At 60.0% G+C, this 11,254-nt stretch overlaps 1 protein-coding gene across 2 annotated transcripts; it reads right to left on the bottom strand.

The window, feature by feature from the left end:
- Positions 1-3,851: 3,851 nt before the first annotated feature.
- On the bottom strand, positions 3,852-11,023 carry PIGQ (phosphatidylinositol glycan anchor biosynthesis class Q). 2 transcript variants are annotated; one of them, XM_004705774.3, is made up of 10 exons: positions 8,710-11,023; positions 7,717-7,848; positions 7,506-7,626; positions 6,386-6,512; positions 6,025-6,178; positions 5,834-5,945; positions 5,457-5,537; positions 5,244-5,358; positions 4,966-5,027; positions 3,852-4,590 (listed from the first exon to the last, which is right to left on the bottom strand). In XM_004705774.3, the coding sequence occupies exons 1-10, from the start codon at positions 9,393-9,395 to the stop codon at positions 4,438-4,440; spliced, it is 1,743 nt and encodes a 580-aa protein (XP_004705831.1). In that variant the 5' UTR covers positions 9,396-11,023; the 3' UTR covers positions 3,852-4,437. The 2 variants fall into 2 exon arrangements, with proteins under 2 accessions (XP_004705831.1, XP_045142011.1); XM_045286076.1 differs by lacking the exon at positions 3,852-4,590 and adding an exon at positions 4,597-4,888.
- Between the last annotated feature and the right edge of the window lie 231 nt (positions 11,024-11,254).

Raw genomic sequence — 11,254 nt, 5'->3', positions numbered from 1 at the left:
CCTTTTCCCACACAGCGCTGCGGAGCCTCCGTCCGCCCGCCCACCACCAGCGAGCCCCGCCTTCTCACCGAAGCCATTGGTCGCTCTACGGCCGCTTGACCGCGGCCATTAGTCGGAACGCATGTCCGTCACAGTTGCCCCGCCTCACCGCTTCCCACACAGCTCTGCGGAGCTCCCGGCCGCCCGCCCTCTCACCGTCGCTATTGGCCACCCATCTGTCACTTTCCAGAAACTATTGGTTTGCTTGCACGTCCATCACGACCATACTGCTCTAGTCGTTTCTTTGCTGAGCATACGGAGACATCCGTGGTCTCGTCCACCTTTCCAAGCACCGCCATCTCGCCCGCCCCCTCTGTCACCATTGGCCACTACTGTCTATCTTCCAGACACCATTGGTCCGCCCGCACGTCCGTCAGGCTCCCACTTAGCCCATCCCACCAATTAGGGACTTGGAACTCCGAACTTATTTGCATACGTGCCCCTCCCTCTAGCTAACTGGGAGCCACAAGCTGGGGGTCTCCGAGGGCAAGCGACGTGTCAGTGCCGGGAGAAGCTAAAGCCCTAGCCGGCTACGGCCGGCTGCGTTGGCCGTGGGCGACCTGGCCCACTGGAACTGGCCTCCTTCTACAGCCGCGCTCGTCGTGGAGTGGGCGTGGTCTGTCTGGAGGGCGAATTGTCGCTCGGGGATTTCGAGGGCGGGATTTGCGATCCCGGAGAGCTGCTGGGCTGTGGGGCAACTGCGCGGTTCGGAACGTTGATGACCAGGGTCGGGGGACGACAGGGCCAGACAGCAAGGATCTGCAGACGGACGGACAGGGCCAAGGAGATGGGCCGCATGGCCAGACGGCTGTGGTGGGGTAACGAACGACTGGGGCCAAGGAACGTACCGCAGAGCAGGACTGCCAGGGCCAGGGAATGGACAGCGGGGGCCAGGAGAGAATGGCCCTGGGGAATGGATAGCGGGGCCAGGGGACAGACGAGACAACCACGAAGCCAGCCAGGAGGTGATATGGGCCGAGGCCCGCTGCCTGCCCACCCTCCTGCAAGCTGTGCCGGGAAGTGAGCAGTGTGGTCAGCCCGCCTGGGGTCCGCAGGAAGACAGACCCACAGTTGCTGAAACTCTAGTCCCAGGGTAAAGGAGTCGTCGGGTCTCCAGGGCTCTGAAGGTGTCAAGGTACCAGCGCCAGAGAGGCTGAGCCCATGGGAGGGTCTGCAAACAAACCCTCTAGGTCCCCCAGGTACCAGGCCTTGGTAGTGTGGGTGAGTGAGTCAACAACCTGCGAGGCCCCAGGTGGCAGTGCTGTTGGGCAGTTTACAGCATGGGTGGGTACATGAAAGCGGGCAGAGAAATGTGAGTAGCCAGTGACCACGTGACAAGAGGCATCGTTTCAATCTTTGAGCTGTACACTAATGCAGAGTAGCACCCTTGCCCAAGCTTCAGGGTGATGACGACTGTGGGCCAGTGTGTGGGGACCCTTTTTCGGCCTGGCTCGGCGAGGCCAACAGGCGCATGGTGCAGTGTCTCACCTTGCCTGGAGTCACCCTCACATGGGCTCGTTACTGGGGCAGAGAATCCCACATTGAACACTGGGCTGTTTGTGAAAGACTGGACATCGTGGAATGTCCACTGACAGGGAGTGTGAATCCAGCCTGCTTCCTGCAGCTGCCCCCCTCACCCAAACAAGGGAAGGGAAGGGGCATGGTGCAGGAAGCTCCCCAGAGCCATGGTGCAAGGGGAGAAGAGCATGTCTTGGGCCCAGGGTTTATCCAAGGGAAGCAGCACAGGAGTGCTGGACTGGAAGGGGGTGGTCCCCTCAGTGACAGCAGTTTACTTGGGGAGTGTGTGTATGTGTGTGTGTGTGTATGTGAGGGGGAGACCATTGCTTCATTGATCACGTTATGAAAATGCTTTTTTTAACATTTTATTAGGGGTTCATACAACTCTTATCACAATTACATTTGTACATTCATTGCCCTCATCATTCTCAAAACATTTGCTCTCCACTTAAGCCCCTGGCATCAGTTCATTTTTCCCCTCCCTCCCCAGTCCCCCCGAGAATGCTTTTAGGTATGATATGTAATAGCTCAAAAAAATTCAGTGTAACATATGACAAAATAATAATTTATGAATTATGAAGAGTTCATGAGGGAGAGAGAAAAATGAGGAGGTGATATTAAGGGCTCAAGTGGAAGGCAAATGTTTTGAGAATGATGACAACAAATGTACATATGTGCTTGACAAAATGGATGTATGTATAGATTGTGATAAGAATTGTATGAGCCCCCAATAAAATGATTTAAATTTTTAAAAAAGAAAAAAATTAAACATACTACTACTAAAACTACTACACTATGGCTCTTAATTCACTTCAGTGTCTCCACCCAAGAGAAATGAAAAGTCATGCCCACACCAGAGGGGCATCAGGGTCTGCTGATCAACAGGGAGACACCACTTGGCAATCTGAAACAGCCATGGGCACCATTTTCCACAGACGCTTGCCCACAAGTGTGGACAGCAACGGCTACGAGAGGAGCAGCTGGTTCTCCTGGCAGAGGAATAATAAATAGGACCACGGGCCGTGCACGCATGGCAGGCTAGAATAAAGCGCGTGGCGCACTGGCTGAAATAGGCTGTGACCTGGAATGAACCTGGGACACTCAGTTTTGAGTGACAGAAACCAGGCCCTGAAAGACACAGGAGCCCAGGGTAGCAAACTGTCTGCCATGGGCCGGGACACGGCGTTGTTGAGAAGCTGAGCTGACCAAGGCTGGAGGAGGGAGAAAGGCTGCTTATTAATGAATAGGTAGTTTCTGTTTGGGGTGATGAAGTTTTGAAAATAAATAGTGGTGAAGGTTATACAATAACAAAAAACCCCACTGCCCTCCAGTCGATTCCAATTCCTCCTGATTCTCTGTTACTGTTTCCCAAAGTGGGTGGTAACGGCTCCTGGGGGGGTATGTGTGCTGGAATGACCCAGGAGGCTTCAAAAGTAGGCACCTGCACTTCCTTTCTGGTTGTGAGCTGCAGGACAAACGCTCTCACTGCTGGGGGGCAGCAGGCCACATGAAGTTGGGAACCCCTGCTTCAAAGGGTTCTCGAGGCTGTCAGTCTTCAAGGAAGCAGACAGCCTCAATTTTCTCCCTGGGAGCAGCTGGTAGGTTTGAACCTCTGACAGGCCTGTAGTTAGCAGTTGAACATTGAGGACCTCAGACAATGCCAGCTGAGGCTCACCCACCAGCATGTCACTACTCTGAAAGGCCAGGGGCTGGGTGAGGCAGGGAGGGCAGGAGTGGTTGAGGACTTCTAGTGGCTGGGTAACCAATGTTCCTGAGGCTAGCCCCACTGAGAGCTGGGGAAGAGGCAGCCCAGTAGCCAGTGTGGAAGTGACGTGTCACAAGAGTGTGGTATGCTGGATTTCTGAGTGACTGCGTGGCCCCAGAGCCGAGCCTTACCCTACCCCACCCCATAGTCCTAGGATGAGCAAGAAGCCACCCCAGGCCCTGGAGGTCACAGGAAGCTGGGGTAGGTCAGCTTGGTCTGGGAGCCTGGAGTTCTGGGGGACAAAGAGGCAGCAGCCAGGAGCAGCCCACACAGGTCCTCAGGCAGCCTCCTCTCACCCCGTGCCCCAGGTGCCAACCAGGCCTCCAGTCTGGAACCAGCCCCACCAATTGTTTAGCCCTGGGCATCCTTGAGGCTGGAGCGGCCCTGTACCACCCTGCTTGTTGCCTTGCAAGGAGTCTCCCAGCTCAACCAATGCTGGGGGGTTGGGGTGTATGGAGCCCTGCCCATTGCAGTGGGTGCCCATGTCCCCTCCTCTGCTCGTGACCAAGGAAGGATGAAGCCAGTCAGCTCCAAAACAAAGGGTTTATTGTCACAGTGAGGGTGGCCCGGCCGAGTGGCCTTCACAGAGCCCCAGGCCATTCGACTGGCATCTCACCCTCCCAGAAGGCATCCCCAGAGACAACCCTAACATATGGGTTCCACTCCTGTTGGCACCAGTGAAGAGGCTCAGCCCTAACAGCAGAGCGCCAGTGCCTGTCAGACCGCCCTGCAGCTCCCTCACCAGAGTCCTCAGATTCCTGGCTGGGCACTGCTTGGGTGGGGACTCAGGGACTGGTGAGCCCCCACTGAGGCACTGGACGGAGCATGGCTGTAGGCAGTGCATCCTGGGGCCCTCTTTCTGTCCCCCTGCCACAGGCCAGCCCTGGAGTGCTGAGGGGCTGGGGCACAGCTGCTGTAGCCGGACCTGCTGAGGCGAGCTGAGGGCAGCAGTGGCGTGACCCAACAGGACCAGGTATGTCCCACTCAGTGCTGTGACATGCTTGCCTAGGCCAGCTCTCCCACCTGCCACGGAGGGCCCAGGAACAAGGGACTGGGAGGGGGACAGGGCCCCCCACCCCCGGAGTATGAGGCAAAGGCTAGCCGGCTGGCAGCCCTCAGTCCTGCTTGCCCGCCTTCTGCCGCCAGGGGTAGATGAGCTCGCCGAAGAAGAGCTTGCGGCACAGCGCGCTCCAAGAGAGGCGAGGCCGGCAGCCACAGCTGGGCAGGCGGTAGGTGCACACCACGCGGCTGTAGGACAGCGGGTTTATCTGTGGAGGCAGGAGAGCTGTGTTGCGCCCTGCGCCTGCGCAGTTCCCTGAGGGGTTGAGGAGGGCGGAGCACAGGCACAGGCACAGGCACCGGTGGTCAGTTCTCTACTTGTTCTGGGCAGTGGCCGGGGCCAGCCTGGGGTGAGAGGGGCTCTCTCAGGGTCAATGCTGGGCAAACCCTGCTGCCTGCACATGTCCCTGAGCACTGAAGGGCCGGGGCTGCTGCCCACTCCTTCAAGGGCAGGTAGTGGACGCTGGTTCAGGTCTAGGAGGGGCTCAGGGCTTGCTCTGGAGGCATCTAAGAGAAGACAGAGGCCATGGAGCGGGGCTCTACCATCAGGCCTTGGGGTCCTGGCCATAGGCAGGGGTTGTTACCTGCATCAGGAGGCGGAGGGGCTTGCCAGCTTCATGATCCAAGACCCGGAACTTCACACCGGCTGAAAGCAGAGTACTGCTCAGACCCCCCACCCCCACCCCCACGCCCCTGCCTGCAGAGCACCCAAATGCTCACAGCAGGCCTGGCTACCACAGCCTCTATGGGCCTCCAGCCTGGGATCCCAGAGCCTGAGGCTTCTTGGAGAGAGAAACCGGGGACCTATCCATGGGTGGACAGAAGGCGGGGAAAGCTGTTCAGGGGCCCTTGTGATCCCCACCTGCGAGCCTGTAGGGGCGGCAGAGGCGCAGGCCGACCGAGTAGAGAGGCAGCGAGTTGATGAGGTCTATGAGCAGGTGGAGGGAGCCCTGCACGGCCACCACCAGGAGCCGGAGCTGCAGCAGAGGCCATGATCAGGCCCAAGAGCCCACCAGGGGCCCTTCCCAGGCCGCCCACCTGCCCCCCTCCTCCAAGCCTGCAGCTGCTGCCTCACCAGGGTGAAGACCAAGTAGTACAGGGCGATGGTGGGCAGGAGGAAGACGAGGATGGTGAAGAGCAGGGTCCCAATGAAGAGCTGCAAGAGACCCCGGATGAGTCCTAGGACCAGGCTGGGGCTCCCCATAGATTTGGCAGGCAGGCCCTGCACAAGGTGGCCCCTGAACCAGTCTGGAGCTCCCTAAAAAGCTAGAGGGCCTCCCAACATGCCACGAGATGCCACACTTTGCTGCTAACACCCACAGTTGTGGGATCAGTGCAATTAGAAACCAGGGGCAGCTGTGTTAGGGTGCTGTGGAGCAGCCCCCACACCCCTGAGCTCGACCAGCCAGGCGGGCACCCTCCCTGGTCAGCAGGCCCCCGGTCCACAGACACCTGGTCCAGGTCGTAGGAGCAGGAGTCCACTCGCTGCCGCAGCACGTTCCACTTCTTCCCCCGGAACAGGCGCCAGAGCGAGGACAGGCCGTGGATCTTTAGGCAGTATAGCCTATGGGGTCAGAGGTCAGGAGTCAAGGGCTGCAGGGGGCCAGGACAGACCCAGGGCTGTGTGGGTGGGGCATTCGCACCTGGCACCGTAGACATAGAAGCAGTAGATGTGGAAGGTGAGGAGAGCGATGATGTCGGACAGGAGGGACAGGGCGACCGTGAGGCCCAGGCAGGCTGACAGGCCCACGTGCCACAAGATGCCCTCGACAAAGGGAGACATGAGGTGGATGTAGCCTGCAAGGGGTGAGTGCCTGTGTAAGCCCTACGTGGCAGGGCCAGGGCACAGCCCCCTCACATAGCCTCCTACACTTACTGTCCCCTCACACCGCCCCTGCATATTTACCCCACCTTGTCACTGATCCACAGGTGGACGTGGTGGAGGAAGAGGCAGCCCAGCAACCAGTGCCCCTATACTGTGCCAACCCCACCCCCTGCACTCACTGATCCACAGGTGGATGTGGTACAGGAAGAAGCGGCCCAGCACCTGGTCCAGTGCCCGATTCATCTTGAGCCCAGCAGGTGCTCCCATCAGCCACTGCAGTAGATGCTGCAACTCCTCGGCCACGCACTGTAGACATGGGGGTGGTGGGGTGGGGGGCACTGACACCAAATCCCACTGATCTCACCACCACCACCACCCCCCTGCTGCTCCCCCCCACCATGGTCAAGGAGCCACATCTGTGTGACACGGCGTCTGAGGCCCATGGGACCACATGGTCAGGGTCCGGTACAACCAGGTGACCACCACCCACTGGGACCCCATGATGTTGACCCCTGGCCCTCTTCCAGCTCACCCTCAGGCTGCTGGATTCAGAACTGCCCAGGCCCACTCCCTATGTAGAGTCCAAGAGGGTGTGCTGTCTGGAAGGGACAGTCAGGGCCACCATGACCAGCCTTCGCTGTACAAGTTGCCATGGGGCTGCCAGAGCAGGGCACCTGGGCCACGTGAACAAGGCAAAGGCAGCTCCCTGCTGCCCTGACCTCTTCCACTGCCTGCTCAGAGGCCTTGTGGCCACTGCAGACGCAGGCCCCGAAGCGCAGAAGGAGTAGAATGCTCTTTATAAATAGAGCTTGTTTAATATTTAAAGGTAAGCCCTGGAGCAGGAAGAGGCTTTCATTTTAAAATCAAATATTTATGTCTCTGAGCACGTTTGCAAAAGGGAGGCTGGACGAACCCATGGAGGGAGAGTGGGAGCAGGGCCAAGCCACCCCTCAATACCCCACCCCCACCCCCAAGAGCACACTGCTGCCTGGATGCAAAGGCACCCAAAGGGCTGCCCTGAGGAGGACAAGCTCCCACTAGGGGTGGGGGCGTTTGGCTCAGAGGGACCGGGGATGGCAGCGAGGTGGTAGGTCAGGCCCAGGACAGCAGTGAGGCCACCACTGAGGACAGGATGGTATCACAGTGAAATTAGGAGGGCAGCTGATGCTGACCCAGAGGCCAGCGGGAGCCAGGAAAACAGGAAGGGACTTGCTTGGGGCGCAGGGGTGGTACACGGGCAGGAGGGGTTCCCACAGATGTGTGGGTAGCTTCCGGGACCATCTTGCTATCCCCACTCACATCAGCCACGGGGACCAGGGCATCGGCCAGCTGACCAATACAGTTCTCTGCACGGAGCCAGGCCAGCAGCGCCAAGCCCAGGGCCACGTCCAGCAGCAGTGAGAAAAACACATTGACCTTCCTGAGGACAGACAGCAGTCAGCACACAGGATGGCCAGATGGCCTATAGTGGGTGGGGAGGTGGGAGGGACAGGGGTGTGTGTGTGGGTACCTCATCAGCTGGACAGGGCTCTCGGCCTTCCGGGGACTGAAGAGGAAGGTGAGGTGACCCAGCCGGTGGCGGGCCTGCTCACAGGTGGACAGTTTGCTGCAGATGAAGGGCAGGGGCCACAGCCGGAACAGCCTGTGGGGGACAGCGGCTGAGCCCTGAGGCCCTCTCGATGCTGGGCTGCTCTCAGCCTGTGGGCCCTACGCCTGGCCTGGGCTGGGGGAAGTGCGCAGGGTCAAGATGCACCTGTCCCCTCCCAAGCAACAGACAGCCGGGCTCCCAGTCTCAGGAGGGCCTAGGTGACCAGCTGCCCACCATGCTGTGGAAGGAGGTGTCCCCAGAGCGAGTGGCCCCCAGCGGGAGCACACAGGGCTCAGTGTGCATCTGCCAGCCAAGCATCAGACCCTTGGCCAGCGGGGAGGCTTGATGGGGGTGGCAGGTGGGGATTTCTAAAGGCTTCATTTCTGGTGGAGCGGCTTTGAACTAATGCCAGGAAAAGGGGACATGCAGTGCCCCTCAACTCCACAGCATGGCCAAGACCCTGGCAGGACAGCATTGCTGTGTGGTCAGCCCGCCCACTGCAGAGCATCACAGTGGAAAGTTAGGGGGGTGGGGACAGCCCTCATGCGCATGAATGGTCCCAGCTTCCCGGTGCCTCTGGAAACCTGAGGACCTCCCCTCAAAGCCTCCTGCATAGACAGCCCCTCTTGGGTCCTTGTCACCTACAAGCCAGGACAAGGGGGTATCTGGGTCACAGCTGTTCAAGGGGGGCTGCGAGGAGGGGCTGGCTGCCCAGGCCTAGAGCCTCTGCATGAAATTTGGGGCCTCTGTGCCCTCAGTGGCTGCAGGGGACCCCAGTTCACAGCTGGCTGCCCTTCCTCTTGGAACCCAGGGCTCAGTGCCTGGCTCTGCCCCAGGGGGAGAGGCCCCAGCCCGGGGTCAGCGATCCCTGCCTCCCAGGAGCGTCAGCAGACACTCTACAGGCCCCACACCCACCTGCAGGCCCCCACGGCTGAGAGGAGCGAGAGCAGGAAGCTGAGCATCAGGCAGGTGGGCCCAGAGGCCTGCTTGGCCAGCTCCACCAGGATGCTGGCCTCGATGCCCTCCGACTGCCAGTGGCTGAGCTGCACAGGGCCCTCGTGGAACCTGTCACTGCGGAACAGCAGCTCACTGCGGGCCACTGTGTCGAAGACGGCTGCCAGGCCCCCCACGCTGGGTGGGGCGTCCCCAGCTTGGGGGTCTGGCAGGGTCGCAGGAGTATGCAGCTGAGACAGCAGCACATGGCGCTGGTCGTAGAAGATGAGCATAACTGGCGCTGGGCTGGGCGCACCAGGGGACATGGGCCATCCCAGGGCCTTGCAGCTCCAGACACTGCCGCCCCGCTCCCGGCACAGTTGCAGCCAGGGCTCATGTGTGAAGATGGCGCCCAGGCCCTCCAGGAAGCGGCCCAGGCCCTCCTCAGGCTCCTGCAGGCGGCAGTGGCACCATGTGCCCAGGACAGCCAAGCCCACACGGCCGGCCTGCTGCACCCGTGCCAGGAGCTCCTTGACCTGAATGGGGATGAAAGGGAAGTGCACCACGGCCAGAACCACGGCGCTGCTCTGCTCCGGCACCCAGCGGCCCACCAGCAGCCCGCTCTCCGCCGAGGTGCAACATGTGGGGAAGAAGACCTTGAGCACCATGCCGGGGACCCTGCGAGAGGGAGAGAGAGCTCACTCCACACTGCCCCCGTGACCCCACATCGAGGCACAACACATGGGGAAGGGGCCTTAGCGCCATGCCAGGGCCCTGCAAACGAGAAGGCATGGTCCCGCTGCTGACCCACAACCTCAAGACCCCAGGCGTGTGGGTGCGAGGTCAAGCTCACGCTGCTGTCACCACAGCCCTGCAGCGATGGGTGGCACTGGAATGCTTGCAGTTGGGGCCAGGTGGACAGTCAGCCTTGAGAGGTACATTGACACAGCCCAGAGCCCTGTCGGGAGCAGTGCCGCTTTGGCCTTGGACATGGAAGCCAGCAGGTGGAGCCCTTGCCTGTCCACCACACTGAGGCCATGCACCTCTGTGGGCTGACAGCTGGCCCATCTGTGCCCTCACTCACACCTTCCTTGAGCTCCACCTGCACCCCCTCCTGAGCCTACCTGCATCCTTCTCCTGGGCTCCCAACTATACCTCTACCTCAGCTCTTCACCTGGACCCCACCTGCATCCCCACCGCGACACCACCTGCACCCAGGCTGCCCAGGGCATGCTGGAGGCACCCCCACCGAGGGAAGGTTATGGTTGGGCTGTGGGTCTTGTGACCTAAGGAAGGTGTTTGGGGCCAGAAGGGAGGCTCTAAGGGCCCTGACTGGGAGGGTCACAGGGAGCCACTGAGAAGTAGGTGCCCACTGACCCTGAGAGCCCCTTCTTCAGGGTGGGCCCATTTGAGAGCTCCCAGGGCCTGACCGGGGAGTAAAGGGCGAGAAGCCGCTACGCCCAGACCTGACAGCAACAGTTGAGATGACTGAAATGAGGGGCCCTGGGCTTGTGCGGACCCTCAGCAAGCCCATCTTTGTGGAGACAGCCCCCCAGGGGTAAGAGGCTGGGGCTTGGGGTCCATACTGGCCTGTGGGCCCCACTTGCTCTGACCCAGCTTCTCCCGTATTTCACTTGCCAAACAGAGCAGAATACTAAGCAGAAGCCCCAGGTGGGGCCTCCAGCCCCAGGCACAGGAGGCCCTCTGGGCCAAGGGACAGAGGGACAGGTGCCCTCCTGAGGTCCTCCCACCAGCACAGGCATGGCTTGAGACCTCAGAAGTAGGTGCTCTTGGCTGTAGGGTCTGTCAGAAAGGGTCCTTTTAAGTGGGGGTTGCCCAACAGGGAAATCCAGTGCCAGCCCCCTGGGGCACCATCAGGGTCAAGTGCCCATCTGTGCCCGCTCCAGGACTGTGAGGCCACGCCCCAGGCCCTGCCTCCAGTGGCTGATCCAGGGAGTAAATGCACCCTCAGGAGCTGATGCAGTCACAGGGTGACCACCTGGGCGATGGACACCAGCACACTGCCCAAGGAATAGTTTTCAGGGGAGTGAGGAGCCCTAGTGGCAGACTGGGTTACACTGTGCAAGGTCAGCAGTTTGAAACCACCAGCCACGCCACGGAAGAAAGAAGAGGCTTTCCACTCCTGTAACGAGTGGAAGCCTCAGACACTCACAGGGGCAGATCTATCCTGCACTAGGGGCCCGCTATGCAGACATCGACTCAGTGTGGAGAGAGAGAGAGAGAGAAAGAAAGAGACAGGTCTGTCTAAATAAGACAGACTGGATGAACAATCTGGAGGAGAAAACAATGGGACCAACAGTTCTGGGGGACATGGGAGAGGGGGAGGTGGGGGAAAAGGAAGTGGTGTTAACAAACCCAGGGACAAGGAAATAACAAGTGATCCAAATTGGTGGGGAGGTGGGTGTGGGAGGACTGGTAGGGCATGATCAAGGGTAATGTAGTCAAGAGGAATTGCTGAAACCCTGGTGGGGACTGAGCATGATAGTGGGACAGGAGGAAAGTCAAG

The sequence above is a fragment of the Echinops telfairi genome, unplaced genomic scaffold (genome assembly GCF_000313985.2).
Source record: "Echinops telfairi isolate 266 unplaced genomic scaffold, ASM31398v2 ScPeMD7_5;HRSCAF=22, whole genome shotgun sequence".
NCBI lineage: Eukaryota > Metazoa > Chordata > Mammalia > Afrosoricida > Tenrecidae > Echinops > Echinops telfairi.
Note: the sequence above shows the minus strand (reverse complement) of the source record. Positions and strands in the feature narration are given on the sequence as shown.